At 38.9% G+C, this 20,128-nt stretch overlaps 1 protein-coding gene across 2 annotated transcripts in view; it reads left to right on the top strand.

Annotated features, from left to right (window-relative positions):
- Positions 1 to 20,128, top strand: part of SEMA5A (semaphorin 5A) — a 460,685-nt gene that overhangs the window by 267,551 nt on the left and 173,006 nt on the right. For both annotated transcript variants that reach the window (XM_070587216.1, XM_008513162.2), the window contains exon 6: positions 18,462 to 18,524. In XM_070587216.1, the coding sequence (XP_070443317.1) occupies positions 18,462 to 18,524 (63 nt within the window). The remainder of the gene's footprint in view (positions 1 to 18,461; positions 18,525 to 20,128) is intronic.

A 20,128-nucleotide genomic window follows, 5' to 3' on the forward strand; every position in this document is an offset into this window, starting at 1 on the left:
AAGTAAAGTGGTGAACCTAAGAAAAGGACTTTCTTGTCTTAAAAGTTTGATTATAGTTGAAGAGAAACATTTAATCAATTAATAAATTAATGAAAAAATTAGGAAGTGGTGAATGTGCTGACAGGAATTCAAATGCAATGATACAATAGACCGTGTCTCTATGGCTCCTGTAGATAAGGCGGTTGGGAAAAGCCCACTCTTAGGGAATGATGTTTGATTTAATTACTGAATCATGAGGAATCAGGCAGAGGTGAAGGTGAGAGATTTCTAGAAAGGGAGACCTGCAAATACAAAGGGAGCAGGGGAATGAATATGAGCTAAAGGAATATAAATAAATTTAGAGTTGCTGGATAATAGTGGTCAAGGGGCAGAGGAATGGTATTGCACATGGTCAGAGAAATGGGGGTAACATTTCATGAAGTCTTGTGAACAAGGCTGAAGACTCCGGATTTTATTTTAAGTACAATGGCAAGTCATTGGAGGATATTAAGCGTGATCTAATTTTCAAATTAAAAACATACTTTTGGTTGAGGTGTAGAGAAGGGCTTGTGATGGAGTAAATTTGGAGGAAGAATACCAGTTGAGAAACTGTTGCAGTAGTTTAGGCAAGAGACACTAGTAGAGAAATGGATGAATTTAAGATCTTTTTTTGTTTGTTACATTCAACAGGATTTGCTAGTAGATTGGATGCTGGCAGTGAGGAGATGATAGGAATCAAGAATGGCTCTTATATTTTTTACCTGAGCATCTGTGGGTGGTGATATGAACAAAACTGGGGGAGATGCCAATTGGCAGACACTGAGGGGAATCATGTGTGGTGAGTTGGATACGTTAAGTTTGAGATGCCTTTTGGGTATCCCAACGGATATATTCAGGAGAGAGTTAGAAGTATGAATAGTTCCTGGAAATGGATAGGAATGGAGGTACAGTGTATCGATGGTGTCTACAATCATGGAATCAGGTGATAACTCCCCAAGGAGGAAGGGTTGAGAGGAAAGACGAGAGTCCCAGGCAGATGCCGCTGTTGGAAGGAAACACGACAGAGAAGGAACTGGTGAAGGAGCATGAGAAGGAGCAGCTAGTGAGAGAGAAAGAAAACCTGGACAGGGTTGAAGACCATGGGAGGAGAGTGGTTCTAGAAGTAATGCTACTGAGAATTCTGTAACAAGGTGCTTAGATAGTCAAATGCTGTATGATGGACATTTTGCTCTCTTCTCCAGGAGAACAAACATACTGAGTTTTCCTGATCTCAGTGTCATGGTCCTTAAGCCACATGTCTTTGCATTAGAGTAAATCATGCTTCACTCTGAACAAGGGTGTTTCACATAAGGGTCTTGAGTTATCCTTAGTTTTACCCGTAATACCAACAGCATCTGGCATGGACTCTGCTTGCTGACCAGCCATGTGGAATGCAGATTTTTGATTGTGTGAGCTACTGCGACTTCTTGTTTCATTCCCTTCCCTTCTCAAAAAAGAATGAAACAAAAGCCAAAACAAAACATCTGAGCCAACTTATGTAACTATATCCCCTTTGTTCCCAAGAAAAGTTGAATGTAAAGATCAAGATAAACAATGTTTTGTCTTTACTCCCAATCGAGCTTCTTTCCTGAACAATAGAATAGTTTTTCATACCACCATCACCATTCAAATGGAAAACCTCAAACTGACCTCAGAGAACAAACTCAAGACCTTCTGTCCACAGCAATGAGGCCTTGGGTAGTTCCTGTCTGAGTTAATGGTGCCTATACCTATGCCTATACATTCTACTCTTTCCTAACTGATTCTGCCTTATTTAGGCTTCTTGAATTTGGCATCTTTGCTTTATCCTCAATAGGCTTAAACGGGGTAAAGTTCTTTTATTCCTTGTTTTCTGTTCTCTCATTTGTTCAATCCTTTTTCTTTAGTCATCTTTCTAAATTGCATGTCTGATCATATTTGAATCTTAGATCCTTCACTTGCTTTCTGACCTTGAGCAGTTGTTTGTAAGGCTCTTTGCCTCAGTTTCCCCTGCCTCATACTGTGGTTAATGTCTTAATATAGGTAATCTGTTATATTACCTTGCTACTCAAACTCGTTCAATGTAAAACATCCTATTTCAAACCACATTGTATGCGAGACTTGATGGTCTGACTCTTTCTCGCTTTCCTGCTTCAAAGCCTGCTGGTCCCCCCCGTTCCTCAGGGGCTTCAGCCATACACGTCTTGCAGTTCCCTGAACATGAGATGCCATCTCCTTTCTCACAGACCTTACACAGGCTGTCTATTACTTGTTTCCAGCAAGCATCGTCCCTTTCATCTGCTGGAAGAACCTCCATTTTTCCTCCATCCCTGCCCAGGTGGAAGCCTGGCTGAGTTTTTGTGTGACTCTCCATCTTCTCTTCTCAACGTGTTCCTTTCTCCATGCTCTCATGGTACTTACCGTTACTTCTCAAGTTGTATTCTAATTGCTCCCTTACTTTTCTGTCACCCTTACTAGGCTGAGAATTTCTAAAATGCAGAGAGTTTAGAAAGGATCTCATTAGATCCCAAATTATATTCCCATATTAGTGCTCGGTAAATATTAGTTGAATAAGTTTACAAGTTATAAACTGGATTACATAGAAATATGACTGTATAGTTAGCATTGCCTGTTTTGGGATGTTTCCTTGGCAGAGAACTGATTAAAATGATTATATAAGGGTGACGTAGGGTTTCTATCCATAGTTCGTATACCATGACTTTTATTAATATTAAACACAGGCAAGCCTCAATGGCTGTCCTTAGTGTTGTTAGGCATTGGAGGAGAAACTTTCCTTCGTCATCTTAGGACTATATTCAGTAAGAATTTTGTTTATCACTGACGTAATGGCAATACAGAAGCTGTTTCCTAACACTAAGAGTTTCTTTCTTCTGAGACCCATCATTATTGAAAGGAAAGGCAGAAATGATCAGATATGGCCTCGGGATGAAATCTTTTGGAAAAGCCCAGGGTGATTTGTCTAGGAAGGGTGAGCTTCTGTAGACCACATTTGACTTGCTGCATCCATTTTTAAAAATAGATTCATTTAAAATTGTGTAGTTAAGCATTATGTGTTGGTTCAATCACCTAGATTGTATATTAGTCTGAACACAAATCTAACCAATTAAGAATGACATTTATCAAAACATTATAGAAGGTAAACCAATCAAAATGGTTATAAATAGACTGATAAGCCCTCTGAATATGCCAAGAAAATGATGAATACAGTGGGACAGATATAGTTTTCAAAACCAGAAATCATTTCCAAATTAAAAAGCAATTAAACATTTTATAATTGCTATTTGAGTGTATGTGAATGTGGCTTGACTTTCACAGCTACAATAATCCTAGGAAATAATTAAGAGACCTAATTATCCATCACCATAGTCCATTAAATCAGTTGCCCTTGGGTGAGAGTACATATAGATGTGTATGGGAAAAAGTTATCCTATTTGGAAAAACAAAGAAGAAAAACAGCTTCTCTTAATTATTCGGCCTAGTTGGACCTGTAGGCCTTAGGGAATGAGGTGGATAGTTCTGTTAGCTTTTCTTATTTCAGAGATGTTAGAGCTCTTTAAGGTATGATTGTCCTAGAAAATACTAAATTTAAGTGCAGTGCTTTTCCTTAGCCTGTGTGATGGCTTTGGGAGGAATGCTTGGCTACTTCCTTTAATAGTGGCGTTATTGTCAGCCTTGAGACTGTTTAGGAAGACTCTGAAGGGCGGGATCCTCCAGTGGGAGGACAACATGGGGAATGGTGAGACTGGGAACAAGGAAGAGTGACCTTCTGGGAGAGAGCTTGTAGCTAGCTCTCAGCGAGTGCAAGAACCCAAGGGTGCACCAGGCCCCCTGGCTCCTCATCCTTGTCTTTCCCAGGACTGAGGTCACCTCCTAATGGTCCTTCACACCTCCTCAGGTTTCCCTGTGCTGTACTGGGGGAGAAGGGGGTTGACCTCTGTATTCCACATAAGGAGGTGGGGACCTGCCTTTCACTGCAACAGGAGGGACATGGGATCTTAGAATCTCAGATAGGAACTTCAAGTGCATTTTCTTGGCTGTGCCTCATCTTGAGTGGGACTGTCATAACATATCTAGGACACAGGGGCTCTGTTGATCTTGGTGGTCTTCAGCTTGCATGATCTCTCTGTGGACAGTTTTCCCTTTATTCTCCCAAATCCAACATTTAAACTCACTTTGGCAATATAACCCAGTTTGACTTACCTGTACATAGTTTAACCATCTCTACCCAAATGTAATGTGTCAGAATATGGGATTATGTACACACTTACCATGCACACACGCTCTTTGTCTTGCCTTTGATATTATTTCAAGTGGGTTTAGATGATTACACAGAATTGCAGAGTGAATAGACCATTCTCAACTAAATTTTCTTTTGTGTTTTCCATGCTCTTTCAGAGCTCAGGTGAGAGTGGAGGGTGGGGAAGCTAGCCAGCACTTACAAATGAATGAGTTTATATGGAACCAACATTGAAATTATAACAATTTTGTCAAAATCTCAGTAGTGACAAAGTGATGAGGTATCTCTTCAACCAAACCATATTATTTCCCATTTCCCCACCAAGGATCTTTCACCTTTTTATTAGGAGAAAGCAGTGTATTCTATTTCTTCTGATGAGTTCAAAGCAAGCAGACTGGATGTTTCAATAGCCCTCTGGTGAGGCAGGAAGGAGTTAGGAATTTGGAGGTCCTGGTGCTCCACTCGTTGAAAGAAGGGCCCATGGCGTGCAGGCTATCATGGACACTGAAGCCATATGGCCTGGGTGCAAATCCTGGGTCATCCACTTAATAGCTTGGTGACCTTGGGAAAGTGACTGAGCCCCTTTCTATGTACCATGTAAGATGAGGGTAATCCTGGTGCCTGCTGCACGGGGCTGTTGGGAGGGCAGACTGTATAGAGGTGGGCAGAAGGGCACCAGGCATCATACCTATCAGGAGTTGATTCATTTTGAACTATTTTCCCCAATATGTCTTGCTGGCCTCTCTTTTAGGGTGTTTTACTGTCACGCATTCTCTGATGTCTGGTTTCTGTTGTTGCTTTGCTTCTCACTGTACCAGTTATCTTGGGACGTTGTGTCAACTCCAGATTGACAGAGGACTTTCTGCGGTCCACATTCGTCTGTTGGGTCTGGTTGAACTCACTCTGCTGATCCAAAATGTGGCCAGTGGGGAATTACATTCAAACATAAAACTGGAGATATCAGATTCAGACCTGAAGTGTTCCTTAAAACTGGCATTAAATTTCCTCTGTTGATATTGAGAATTATCCCTGAGATACAAGAATACCTGAAACTCTAGTATGAATTCTGAATTTGGCTGGTTTGGAAGCAGAATAAATATTAGCTTTTTAATAGCATGTTTCTCTTTAGAATTTTTCCACATACGTGAACATCTAAGAGAAATGTAAAACTAATAGATATGAAAAACTTAATTTTGCTTTTCTATTTTTCTTACTTTTTTCCACTTATAAATTTCAACTTCTTTAGTTTTGCTAAATGTCTTGTAAGTCAAGGATTATAAGTATTCCCTCATTTTCCATTTCTGTTTGTGGCTTGTTTCTATCATCTCATTTGCTTGACTCAGGACACAGAGTTCCAAGCAAATAACTCATTATCATATTACTTTGAAAAAGAAGTTTCTGTACTGGACTACTATCAATTCCTATAATGTTAGTGGTACCTTTCTTGTGATTAATATGGTTCACTCGTTTCATTGGAGTTTTTCTGTTTGTTTTGGAGAAACCAGAATTTATTACCAATGAACGAAAGTATGTTTGATTCAAAAGCGTAATGATCAAAACACCTTATGAATTTGCTTTTTTGTCAATTATTTTGCCATTTTAGGAGTATATTTACTGTCCTATTATGTGTTTCTTCAAACAGAATTGCAAAGTAGTTTTATATTTCTAACACTAGAGTGTTTGTGGGAGTGGAAAGAAGACAGTCCAGAATCACGCATGGCACTCAGTCCAAACCCAGCCATAGGAGTCGGTGGGAATTAGTTTGATATTATAGATTAGACAGACTTGAGCTGCTGACGTCCACCCAGTCATCAGGTCAAGTGTGTGGGCGTCCCCCCCAACGCATCTGTTTTTTCAGCAGGCTGCACTCTTTCCACTACTAAGTAGCTGGTACCCATCCCTTCTTGTGTCATCCTATTGTCCCTGCTTACTTCAGGCTCTCAACATCTGCCTGCTGTGCCTGCAATGGCTCTGCACCAGTCTCCTAGTCCCCTGCCACTCTCCACTGCGGGCCTTATCCTACCCCTGGAGAGAGCTTTCTCACTTACTAATCTCACCCTGTTGACGTGTTGCTTAACATCTTATCCATGGCTTTTCTTTATAGTTCATGAAAAGAATCTGAGCTCCTTGACATGGTTCGTGTGGGCTGTCCTGAACTGCACGCCTACCTGGAAAGGCACGTTCTTCTCCATTCCCTATCCCAGTGCCTCTCAGTTCCTCCCGCAGATACACTGTCTTCCCATTCCAGGCCTTTGCACTGGGTGATTCCTTTGTTTTTTATGAACGTCCACCCCTCCCTTCGCTGATCAGCTCTTTCATAATCCAGGTCAAGCCTTGCTGCCCTGGGAAACTCTCCTCGATTCATTCAGCCATGTCTGGATCAGATGTTCCGCTCAATACCCCTTAAACCGCAGCAGTACCCCGCTCAGAGCTCTTCCATATCAGGGACTACATCTTTCATATTTAACAGAGACCACCTCCAATGTTTGGTAGTAACATGGAAGTCAATTTATGCACCTGGTGACATTAAAATCATTTGTGAGTATGTGCGTGCACACGTTAGCGTATGCATAATTCATGTGTCCATATGTCTGTATTAGTTTTCTAATGGATGCTCTAACACCTTAGCACAAACTTGGTGACGTAAAGCAACAGAAAATCATTCGCTCACAGTTCTGGAGGCCAGGGGTCCAAAATGGTTCTCACAGAACTAAGACCCAGGTGTCACCTGGGCCGAGCTCCCTATGGAGGTTCCAGGGGAGAATCTGTTCTTTGCTTCTTCTAGACTCTGGTAGCTGCAGGCCTTCCTTAACCTGTGGCTGCTTCACTCCGATCTCTGCCTCCATGGTCACGTTGCCTTGTCCGCTGTGTGTGTCAGATCTCCCTCTGCCTCCCTCCTATGGGTTTTTTTGCTGATATTTACAGCTGGCCTGGTTAATCAAGGATAATCTCTCTATCTCAAGATCCTTAATTTAATCACATCTACAAAGTCTTTTCCTGCCGTGGAAGGTAACATTCACAAGTTCCAGGGAATAGCACGTGGATAATTTGTGGGGGGGCCTTTATTCAGCCTACCACAATGTCTCACCCCTAGACACACACAGATTTGGGGTTGCTAGATGCTACTCAGAGCCATGGAGCAAAATTCATTGCCTAAAGCAATGAAATCAGGTTCTTTCATAGGAAATTGGGTAAATTTGCAACATTTAGCAATTAATTTCCAACTCTGGCTAATTGAATAGCGAAAGAGCTGCTGAGAATAGATGGAAAGAGGTGGGGAAAACTGAGTGATGGTCACCTCCATTTGTTGTGAAATTATAACTAAAAATATAGCAGTCCCCTCTTATCCTTGGGGGATACATTCCAAGAACCCCCATGGATGTCTGGAACCATGAATAGTACAGCATCCTATATGGACTCTGGTTTTTCCTATACGTACATACCTATGATAAAGGTATAATTTATAAATTAGGCACAATAAGAGATTGACAACAATAACTAAAAATAGAACAATTATAACGATATACTGTAAGAAAAGTTATATGAATGTGGTCTCTCTCTCTCAAAATAATCTTATTGGACCGTACTCACTCTTCTTGTGATCATGTGAGATGACACAATGCCTATGTGGGGCCATTGTTAAGGAAAATAAGAGGGATGAACACAGCATTGCAACACCTCCACAGTCGGTTTGATAGCTGAGATGGCTACTAAGTGACAAACTTGCGGATAGTGAATACAGCATGGATCTGCTGGACAAAGAGATGATTCCTGGGCAGGATGGAGTGGAACACTCCATAAGATTTCATGTAAGATTTCATGATGCTACTTAGAATGGCATACAATTTAAAAGTTATGAGTTGTTTATTTCTGGAATTTTCCATTTAATATTTTTTGATCATAGTTGACTGTAGGTAACTGAAACCATGGAAAGTGAAACTGAAGATAAGGGGGGACTACTGTATCCATTTTAAATTAATATATCTTAGACATTACATATATCAAAAACTCACCAGCTTGGGGCCGGCCTGGTGGTGCAGCAGTTAAGTGCGCACGTTCCACTTCGACAGCCCAGGGTTTGCCATGTCAGGTGCGGACATGGCACTGCTTGGCAAGCCACGCTGTGGTAGGTGTCCCACATATAAAAAAATAGAGGAAGATGTGCACAGATGTTAGCTCAGGGCCAGTCTTCCTCAGCAAAAAGAGGAGGATTGGCAGCAGTTAGCTCAGGGCTAATCTTCCTCAAAAAAAAAAAAAATCATCAGCTCTTATTCTCACACTTGAAACACTTTTGGACTTGTTTACTAGATAGAGCTCTTTCTCATCAAAGAGTGTAGTAATAGTTTTGGTAACATTTTAGGACTTCCCTTGGCACATAAATAAACTGATTATACTATAGAAGAGAGACAAATGTGTGAAGAAATAAATGGCAAAATCATAAATTGCTCTTTACTGTTAAATTATTTATTTGATTAAGTTCAAGCAGACAATCATAAAATTATGAGAATGTTAAATATTAACTGAGAAATGAATATATCAATAATGTTCATTAAGTTCTCATTTAATATTGTGGGAGTATCATAGTGTTTCTCGAGCTGAAGTATATCATCCTGTTACACATTTTATTTAAAACAAGACAGAAATATAATTGCCCAAATGAACACCAGAAAACAAGTTTTAATGTTCATTTCTCTCAGCTGCATACAAAAATTTATGGAAATAATACTGGATAAGGCTCATAAAAAGTTTTTCGCTATATCTCGAGTTCTGGCAAATAGATCAATATGTTCTGAAGCTGGAAGTAAAGTTGGTCTTTATAGTGGTAGGCTGCGTCTTAGGAAGCAAGTATTTATGACATGAATAAGAAGTAAATTCTGAGTGGTTCAGTGAATATAAAATAATTCCTTGGTAAGCATCCATAATCTGGGCTTTCTAAGCACTCTAGTGGGTCCAGCACACACATTCTGACTCAGAACTGTGGAGAGAAGTAATCAGGTGTGAAGTGTTGTTTGTTCTCATGAAGCTAGTCTCAGAAAAAATAGAAAATATTCATGGAAAAGCTAAAAACAAACACCCATATATTTACATCCCTCTCGGATATTAAGCTGACAGTTCATAGAGTGTCTTCATTAGGATTGAGCCAGAAGGTACAAGCATAGGACCAAAACTGATGATCCCAGTATAGGTCGCCTTCCCCTTCAAGCAAAGGAAATCTAACACACAAGATCACAAATGGGATAGTTCTCTTGAAAACATAAAAATATCTTATTAATATCAATTAAATGAAACTCTAAGCAGAACAGAGAATGCAGCCTTTCGGCATCTTCATTTGCCTTCATGCTGTGATTGCTGGAGTCTTTCCCCATGCATTTTATGTTGCTTCAAAATAAAAAGCTTGGTCCTTCTTATTACTTGTGAGCAGCCCCTTCTCAACCCTTTAACAATACTCCCACATGAAGTCTCATCATATGGCTGGGAGACTCATTCTTGCATTAGGGCCAGAATTGTTTCTCTTCACTTTTCCCTGTGGCTCTAGAATGTGGTAGCCAAGAGTTCTGCGTAAGAAAGCTTTGGTCAAAACCATAGCACGAATTTAGCCTTGTAAAGACATTTCCAGGATAACCTTCCTTATACCAAGTTGTTTATGCCTCAAATTGGCCAAAGTCCTATAGAGCTTCCCATGCCAATGTGTACTCCTAGTTTTTTTTTTGCAAAACTGATATCATTGTCCCATAAAATCTTCAAATAATCTTAACAAGCTCAGCTCCGTCTGATATTTTTCATGACTTTCTATAATCAGTTTATTCCTTTTGGGGTATCTCTTTGCATGTGCAGAATAAATGTTTCATCAGTTAAATGTCTACTTTGAGTTTGATTGTGATGCATCTGTTTAATTTCCAGCAAGCATCACAATTTCTGTTGAGCATTACAGATATTGTGATAGTTGAACGGCATCATCTATGTGGTATAGGGTATAATTTTATGTTTTAAAAAGGAGAAAATAGGACATTAGAAGCAATAGTTTTGCCACCAAACACATGTGGGAATTATTCAATTAGGCAGGCTGGTCTTTGAGAAGTCAGTCCACTCTGATGTCCACACTTTTATCCCGTGCTTGATGACTTTGAATTGGGTTCCTTATATACCAATACTTTAGGACATTTATAATCATTCCTCTAGTAATTGGATTTTTTTCATTACATTTAGGCTAACAAATTGGACAATATGCCATTTTTCAAACAAATCCCACTTGGATCTATGAAAATAATTTCTTTGAAACCAAAAGCAGCTGCTCTTACCAGCCTTACCTTCTAGCATCACTTTCATTAATAGCAGCATTTTTGAAGTGTAACAGTTGCTTGATGCCTTAGTGTCTGACAATCATAATATAAAATATTATGCCAGATATTGTGATGTCCCTTGCTATTAGGCTCTTTTCTAATGCACTTTTTTCACAAAATCATCCCATTGCAATTCATCCATTTTCAGGAGGAGAGGAGTTAGAGCTCATCCTTCATTACTTTGTTTTTCTCCATCCTCAGGTCAATTCCAACACTGTAAATTGTTTTTCAGAGGCACTGGTTCTTTAAACAGCGACTTGTCAAATAATTTTCCTGGAGCCCCAGGATTTTAGAGGTGCTCAGGGATTATATACATTACGTACATTTTCATTCTATTATTTTAACATCATTTACACCAATATATACCAAAATTGTAAGGCATTGGAAACCCTCAGATGAATTAACTTTTATGGTCATATTATGTGGATTACTTGGTTTATTGTAAAGCCTGGAATAGAATGTCTGCTGTCGTTTCAGATTACACTCCAAACTGAGATTCAAAGGTGGCCATATTTATTTATTTATTTATTTATTTATTTAAAGATTCGCACCTCAGCTAACAACTATTGCCAATCTTTCTCTTCTTCTTCTTCTTCTTCTCCCAAAGCCCCCCAGGACATAGTTGTAGATTCTAGTTGTAGGTCCTCTGGTTGTGCTGTGTGGGACACCGCCTCAGCATGGCCTGATGAGTGGTTCCATGTCCACCCCCAGGATCTGAACTGGCAAAACCCTAGGCTGCCGAAGCGGCACGCACAAACTTAACTACTCGGCCACAGGGCCAGCCCCCAAAAGTGGCCTTATTTATTACTACTTAATTTGTTTAAATCAGTGTTATTTAAAAAGTAGGCAACCAAAACAAAATAAAGAAATAATTAGATATTGAGTGTGCTATGACTCACCAGGCATTTGCTCTCCCATTTTTCTAATGATTTAATGCTATAATCTTGCACTTATAACGTGAATTTAGTAAATGTTACTTTTGCCTTCTTCTATATGAGATTATGCATAAGAATTTCCTTGGAGAAATGAGTCTACTGCTGAAAAAGGGTGCACGTCCCTGCTCTAGTCCTTTTTGCCCCTCTTTGAAGAGCAGCCACCCTCGTGTTCCTCTTCCCATTGTCAGGGTAAAGTGAAGTGTTCAGAAGAGGAATCCTTGAGGGGCATTTGCCACAGAAGGGCAGCACCTGGTGGGATCACCCAACCAGCTCAAGGGCTTCAAAGCCTCATGTGCCCCTTCCACAGCAGAGGCCCTACGGGGAAACCCTGGAGCCACTTCCAAGGCTGTGGGTATAGAGCATTCTATATTAATTCGTTTATTCAACAACTGTCTATTGACTTTTCGTTGTGTGTGAAGCATTGTTCTAGGTGCTGGGGACACATAAGTGAACCAAGAGGGCAAGATGCTTCCCCAAATGCAATTTGCCTTCTAGTGGAGGTCAGAGAGGCAGATTTCAGTTTTACATACATAGTTATAGGGGCCCCAGTGAGAAGATAACACTTGAGCATAGAGATACAGGAGGCACAGGGGCTAGCTAGGTGGGTATCTGGGAGAAGAGTGTTCCAGGAAATGGGACTAACTGGTATACAGGCCATATGGTACTTGTCTGCATTGTCTGAGGACCACGCCAAGAAACCCGTGTCTCCCGGAACAGAGCATGGGGGTGGGAGGGAATGAGACAGAGAAAATAAGTGACTGGATATGGCAGAACATTCCAGATGGCTTTGGCTTTTACTCCCGGAGAATGAGGGGCCCCTGAAGGGCTGTAGTTAGAGGAGGGATGGTATCTCAATGTGCATTTTGAAAGCACAGCATTGCTACTGTGTCAAATACAGACTGTATTCTCATATTCAAGATGTTTAATTTCACAAAACCAACCCAAGGATGTATTAGACCTTGGCCATGCAGTTGTTGATGCTAGAGTTTCATTAGATGAATCATTTCCCTTTTAGAACCAATACTAGGACCATGAATGGATCCAGAGGCTTTAGAAATGAATACACTCCATGACAGAGAATTGATACTCTTTTGGATTAATTAATATTTACTGAATGCTAACAGCTCTGAACTTAGATATGCAGAAATTTCTGTGATTTAGATATATGGCTTTCTAAATTATGGGAAAAAGAAACAGGGAAACCGTGACAATCAGTAACAAGGGTCACTTTGACATTTTCAGTGATGGGAGTGTGGTTCAGAGCACTGGTTTCTAATCCAAGGTACTAAGTTTGAATCTTGATGCCTCCACTTCTTATTTTTGTGACTTTTAGAAAGTTATTTAGCCAATGTCCTCGTTCAAAATACTATAGTCATGGTATCTCCCACGTAAAATTTTAGAGAGATTTAAGTGAGATAAATGTACAGAAAGCACTTAGCACTGTGGTTAGCATAATGAAAAAGTTCAGTAAATTGTTATCAATGTTTTGCCTAAGATTTGGCAGCCAGTTTGTGGCAGAACAATGACCCTTATCAATTGTCAGTCTCAAACTCTTACTTTTATGTCACACTGTCTATACTGGGTTGAATAGTGTCCCTCCAAAATTCATGGTCACTGGATTCTCAGAATGGGACCTTATTTGGAAATAGAGTCTTTGTAGATGTAATTAGTTAAGATTAGGTCTTACTGGACTAGGAAAGCCCTAATCCAATGACCGTTGTCCTTGTAAGAAGAGGGACATTGGACAGAGACACACAGAGATAATGCCATGTTACTTCAGATGCAAAGACTGGAATGATGCTGCCAGAAACCAAGGACCACAAGGATTGCTGATGGCCCCTGGAGACTGGGAGAGAAGCATGGAACAGATTCTTTCTTGGGGATTCCAGAAGGAATCATCCCTGCTGACACTTGGATTTCAGACTTCTAGGCTTGGGAACTCCGTGAGAGTAAGTCTCTATTGTTTAAAGCCACCCAGTGTGTGGTACTTTGTTATGACAGGCCTAGGAAGTGAATACACTGTCGGCTCAACTAATATCAGCCCTCAGTTGAAAAAGCCTGATTAAAAAGCAAAAGGCCCAATGAGCATTTAACAACTTGGGAACTCCACTGTGCAATTATCAAAGTAAGTTTGGTATGGTGTTATTATGTGGAAGAAAATCGTGTGTTTTTAAAAATGACTCTAACACATTTTTATGGCACTCTCTAAGGTTAAGATGGATCTCTAGTTTTAGATGACATAAGTTTAACGAGAATCGAAAAACAGTAGTTAGATGATATAACCAAAGTCCTCTTCCAAGTCTCTGATTTGGAGGTCACCAGAAAAATGAAATAGACTTGCCTATTTGACATGGACATAAATGCCAGTGTACTGCAAATTGATATTAAAAGTGAATAAATATACTTAATATCTACTAAGACGTCAAAGTAGAGAGGAATGCGGGACAAATCCTTCCAAACTGACTAAACTCTTTACCCCTTTGTGTCTTTCAATGCACACCATTTCATTTCAAGTGCCACTTGTGTGGAACCTGCCATGCATGTGTGGCCGCTAAGGGTAATTAGCGAAGATGTCTGTGCTCAAGGATAATTAGATTGACACTTTATTCAAGTCACATAAAAATCACAGTTATTTCAAGTTCCCACTCACTTGCATTTTGCTTCTGTTTTGAACAAAGTTATGGTCTCACATTCTCTGGCAATTTGTTTATAATTGCCATGACAATTTGACGTTCTCCAGCGTTTCACAGAAATGCATGACATAAGAATATGAATGCAAACATATTAAAAAAAAAAAAAGCCCTCAGGTAGTTGTTAATTTTTGGCACTGTGTAATTAAACTGGTTTTTTAAATGTTATCTTTTGCCAGTATCTAATTAGCAAAGCCATCTGCTGGAAGCATAGTGGCCCATCTGCCTAGAATGTTGTTCCCTTCATTTTTATGAAAAGTATCTGCCTTTGCTGGTCCCTGTCTAATTAACTTCTCTCGCTGTAGAATGTGATAATACACAGCTTTGTTTATATACTTCTGAGAACCATGGATTTATATGTATGTAACATGTACAATAAAAAGAGCCGATCTTTTTTCTTTCCCACGTCTGATTTACGCCTGAGATTATAGCTCCATTTATCTGAACCTGAGCATGTGTGTGTGCATGACAGTGAGCTGTTACTGTATCATGAAACAATAGGTGCTCTTTCCATCCCCTGGGTTTCTGCAGATATAAAATGCTTTTCTGTAAATCTACTCTATTTCCTTTTAGGTCTGTCTGTAGCACTGCCACTTCTTGAAAGTTGATAATATGTATGTTCCAGTGTATCACTGGATTCTGAATGAACGTGGCTACTGTAACAATGAAAGGGATCACTGTTGCATTCTCAATTTAGCATGACATTATCTAAGCTGATGGAAGTCACTTATATTTTATTGTAATCTGATATCTGATGTGTACAAATATTATCTATATGTCTGGTTTTCCCTCCATCAGTCATAATCAAGCACACTGTCTTGTACTTGGTAGATGTTTAATGAATATTTATAAATCAAAGAGAGAATGAATGTGTGTGCGTAAAGCAAAACTTCTGTAGGTTGTTGAATAGCACAGATGTTATTTGTAAGTATTTACAGACAAAAAAACTTGTACTGCAAACAGGAGTGTTTGTGTCTTTTAAAATATAGATGTTTCAGACTCATTGCCTACTGCACATATAGCCTTTGGATAGCCAAGTTCCCACAGTATTACTGCTATATGTCTGCTGCTGAAAAATATAATGAAGACTAAATGCAGAATGAAATAGATAATTAAGATTCCTTTTCTATACTGGGCTATTGTGCAGTAGAAGAAGAGAAGGGATGACAAAAATGTAAGATTTTAAAAAAAAGAGAGATTCAGAAAATAAAGAACATGAATGTTGTATTGAGATCTGAAATGTAGAATGTAGAATGTTTTAGCATTTGTTTTGACTGTTAAAAAGATAGGTTTGGGTGGGTAGAAAAGTGTCTTAAAAGGTAAGTCAGCCAGAAAGATGGCTTCACAAATCAGTTGCGGGATTTGTTCCAAAATTGTGATCCATGAAAGAAGAGCAAGGAATCTCCATTGAGAGTAGAGCAAGAAGGCTTGATTAAGAGGAATTTAATTGATTAGAACAAATCTTGTGGAAGAAAAATGTTATGACCAGGTTAAAACATAATCTAATTTGAAACAGAATAGTGAGTAACTTTGAGAAATAGGATCTAGTGTGGGAGCGTTCCATTGATATTTGTGTTTCCCTCCAGGGAAAGTGTTTTTCTTCCCTAGCTGCCAAGTGGTCAAGTAGGTAAAGTCTAGTTCACTGAGTGAATAGAAAGACACTACGGGATTAATGGGATTAATCTGGAACACCCAATTTTAGGCCAATCTGGAAAAGACATATTTTCCCAATCCATTCTTCTTCAAATTCTGATATCCAGTAATATGTGTTCAGCTCTACAGTAGGTAATTCAGTTCCATTCTTAATGTAATTTCTCTTTATCCTGTCCTCTGTTCAGGTATAAAATGAATCAGCAAAAAAGCCATACAATCACGGTCTTTAATTAATTCTGGATTTGAATATTATTGGGAAGCTGGTGCTAGTACAATAAAAATGCTTCAGGAGACTAATTTTGCTACTTTTAATAACTGTCTTTAGGAAAATCTGTAAGATTTGTCCTATTTTCTGTTGCTCCAATAAACTTGTGTGGGCAGTTGCTCTTTCTTGGTAAACTGGATGAAGTAATGAAATATTTTTGAAAATTCTCACATTCTTTTGTCTATTACTTTCCTCTTCCAATCCTTGGACAATATTTATCTTGAAAATTCAAAGGGTACTTGGGCATTAGGCAGACGTGGGAAGCTGTTTGTTTGCCATTTTGGCAGAAGGATTCTAACAATTTTGATGGCATTTGATAAATATTCTTTTCATAACTCTGGGACTATCCCTGCTCCTCATAGCTCTTAAGTTTACCGAAGAGAGTATTACTCTTTAACTTTCAAACAAATCACTCGACCAACAAGAGGCACTACAAATGCCTCTTTATCTAAACCATTTCATTGTATAGTTTTCCTAGTAATTATATAACACAAATTCCACTTTGTGATCTATAACACTAAATCCTCTTGGTAATGTAAAATCAGAGTTATAATGAGGTCTACTTTGCTAAAGAATATATCATAATGTATCAATTCTGTTCTGAGTTTACAAACAGCAAATGCGTGGATATCTTTATTTAAATAAAACAGCAGAGTGAGCTTTTATAAAGCAATCTGAGAGAGGAAGGCTTCACTCAGAATAACAACCTGCACTATTTTATCTGTGCTTCATGGGGATAGATGGTTACACAACTGTACATGAAGCTCTTATCTCTTCTCTGGAGGTGGCATCACTCTTCATGAAAGTATTTGTCATCCTAGTGTGGAATTAAGTCATTTGTTTGCATCAGATGCTGATTAGCTGTGACTTTATTGCTGCCATCAAACATTATGAACAGGAAAACATCACAGAAAGAATTAACAAATTCTCACATCAGATGTTGACACTGACAAAAATCTCTAAGTCTGCACAAGGGAAGAGAGTTGTATAGTTTCTGTTTGAAAGACACTGAAGTGGTTCTCTCTAGAATATTTTTCTTATGGACTCATATTTGCCAAGTAAGATAAGTTATACAAGATACAGTGTTTTATGTCTTAATCTCTGTTATGGAACATTCTTTGGAGGACAGAAGATATTAGATAATGGTTTTAGACTGACTTTGTTATTCTCCTATGTTTGGGAGAATTAGGAAAAAATCTTTCTAGAAGTAAGAGTGAAATCATTATTCTCCTTCATATTATTGACATTAGTTTATTTTTGGCTTCGTTTAGTTTGTTATTTAATATTAGTCCAAACTAGTAAAAAATTCTTCCTCCCTTAAATTTTTTTTTCTGATAATGATTTAACTTATTCTTCAGAAATCTTGAATTCTTCAGAAATCCAACTCGAATAGTAAGATAGAATATAACTGTAAGAACAGGTGTACAGATGGACAAAACACTTTTACCTTATAGAAGTCCATATTCTGTGCAATAATAGAAAATATATGCAACTCAGATGCTTAAATTTGTTCAAAAAGTGATTCAAAGTTTCGGTGTATAGGCCATTAATATTTGTAGGCATCATTTCTTCCTACAAAGTAAGTGCTATATATTATCTTAACTAATCACAGATTCCATTTGTAAGTTAGCATCAGATGTGAAAGTGTACATATTAAATTGATCAGCAGGAGTTAGAACTGGGACGTCTGATAAAAAATATTTGAAAGTTGTGGCTCTAAACATTTAGACAGAGCCAATAAATATTTAGTCAGAGCCAATAACAGTAAAAGACACTGGTTTGGGGGAAGAAACAGTAATGAGCTCTTTGCATGAGCTCTTTATTTTATTGACTATTCATCATTTATATCTGTGGCTTGGGAGTAAGGATATGCAAAATCATCCTTGCTTCATTATCTATAAATATTGACAAATGATATACTATTAAAATGAAATATAAATGTCTGAGTGTTTAGGTCATTTTGTTTCAAGGCTTCTCTTTTAAGCATCCTATGGATCTCTTCTGTGCTTTCACTGGACTGAGAGTTTCTGTAATGAATGCAGCAGTCATCAACTCTACAGTGACTAGATCTAAATATCACGTTATTACTGCTCAAATACAAATACTTAGGGGATGAGTCCTTTAATATAATTCAATTGTAAAGCTAAATATAAGGCCATATGACTGAATTTGATGCATTTGGTGTAAATTCTATGCTAGTAGGAAAACGTTGGTGCCACACTATGCCCACACTTCCTAATCTGGTTACTGGTGTCTTCTTATTTTTTCCCCTTTATTCAGTCAAAGCCTTAAAAGTCACTGTCATTTTGGTGTTTCCTACAGGCTGTGGAGTGGGAGTGTGATGAAGCGACCAAGAAAGCCTGTTATAGCAAGGGCAAATCGCAGGTAAGGAGGACGCAGTGCTGGGCAATCATCACTGTTGGGAAGGACTATACATAGAGTCTTTTGATATGAAAACTGGAAAACTGGAAAAAGCAAGATTCAAAATATGTACAGCAAATTCTCGAGATTTTAACCTAAAATTAATATTAACCACAACAATCCATTTCCAAAAAGGATTCAGAACATAAGAGCAGCTCTAATTTGCACTCTCAATCATTAGACTAAGGTATGAAGTTAATTGTTATATCATTTAGAAAAGTATGAGCCTGAATTTTAAAAATAATGGTTTAATTTTTCTGTCATACCTTACAGCTAATCCCAGAAAGTAACTAGACAATAATTAAAATTATTGTATCAAAAAGTGATTTGAGGGCCAGCCTCGGTGGCCTAGGGGTTAAGTTTGGCATGCTCTGTTTCGGTGGCCCAGGTTCAGATGCTGGGCTTGGACCTATACCACTTGTTTGTCAGTGGCCATGCTGCGACGGTGGCTCACTTATAAAAAGAGGAAGATTGGCAGCGGATGTTAGCTCAGGGTGAATCTTCCTCACCAAAAGAAAAGAAAAAAAGTTTTAAGATTTTTAAATAATTTATCTTAACATATTTTTAAAATAAGCTCTCTTTCTCTCCATACAAAATCCTACATCCCCAAGTTCCTACGGAAAGAGCAGATTGTAGCTGAGGTTGGAAATGCATTTCCTGAGCAACTGTGCACATTGCAGGCTACTTTCACACGATTGCCTGGCTCAATAAGATGTGTGATTCCTCCTTCCGGGAAGTCTGTGTTTCTGAGAAAATTATATGGGGTCATCTTTAGGAAATTCTTCTGCAGCTGGTACATAGGTCATTATGTCTCATTCTGCTAGTGACTGTCCTCCTTTGTTGAAGCGTGGGCCTGTCCAATGTGAGTCACACTTGCGGTGGCAGAAGAGAGCAGATCCATAAAGAACAGCAAAGAGGGCTTGTGGTACACGTTGTGGTCGCAGGGCCACGGGCCAGGGAAAATAGAACAAATGGAGAGAGCGCCGGTAAAAGATGCTCTCACCATCTGTGTTTGTGAAAGACTGTTAGGCACTTTTTTCAAACCAATTTCATTGTCTGTTTCTCTGTCTTTTAACTAAACGGTTTTGAGAGTCAGACACACAGGCAGGTCTCAGCAAACTTAGTCATTAGGTTTCCCAAAACTGAGTAAAGAACTAGGAAGAAGGAAGAGGGGAAGGAAGAAAATGTAGTCTTAGCCAGGAAGACACCTGGAGACAAAGGAAAAAGAGGCAGAAGTTGATGAAGGCTATTTACTGAAAGGTGTCTAACCTCAGAAAATGCCTCTGAGACAAATCATCAGAGGCGCAAGAAGACGTAGAGGTAGCACCAGGTTACAAAGAATCTGAATATTGTCTCTTAAAACACCCCCAAAATAAACAAATAGATACATGACTTTATTTACCTCTCTAACCTTACTGAGCTTGTATGAATTATGTATAACCCTTATGAAAAGCTTCTTTCCGTATGGTTTTCTTTCTCCGTCCTCCAGTGTTTATGTGTCTCAACATGAGGATGTTTGGCTGCACGTCTGCTCCTCACCCACCAGAGCACAGAGACTTCTTCAAAGG

The sequence above is a fragment of the Equus przewalskii genome, chromosome 20, assembly GCF_037783145.1.
Source record: "Equus przewalskii isolate Varuska chromosome 20, EquPr2, whole genome shotgun sequence".
NCBI lineage: Eukaryota > Metazoa > Chordata > Mammalia > Perissodactyla > Equidae > Equus > Equus przewalskii.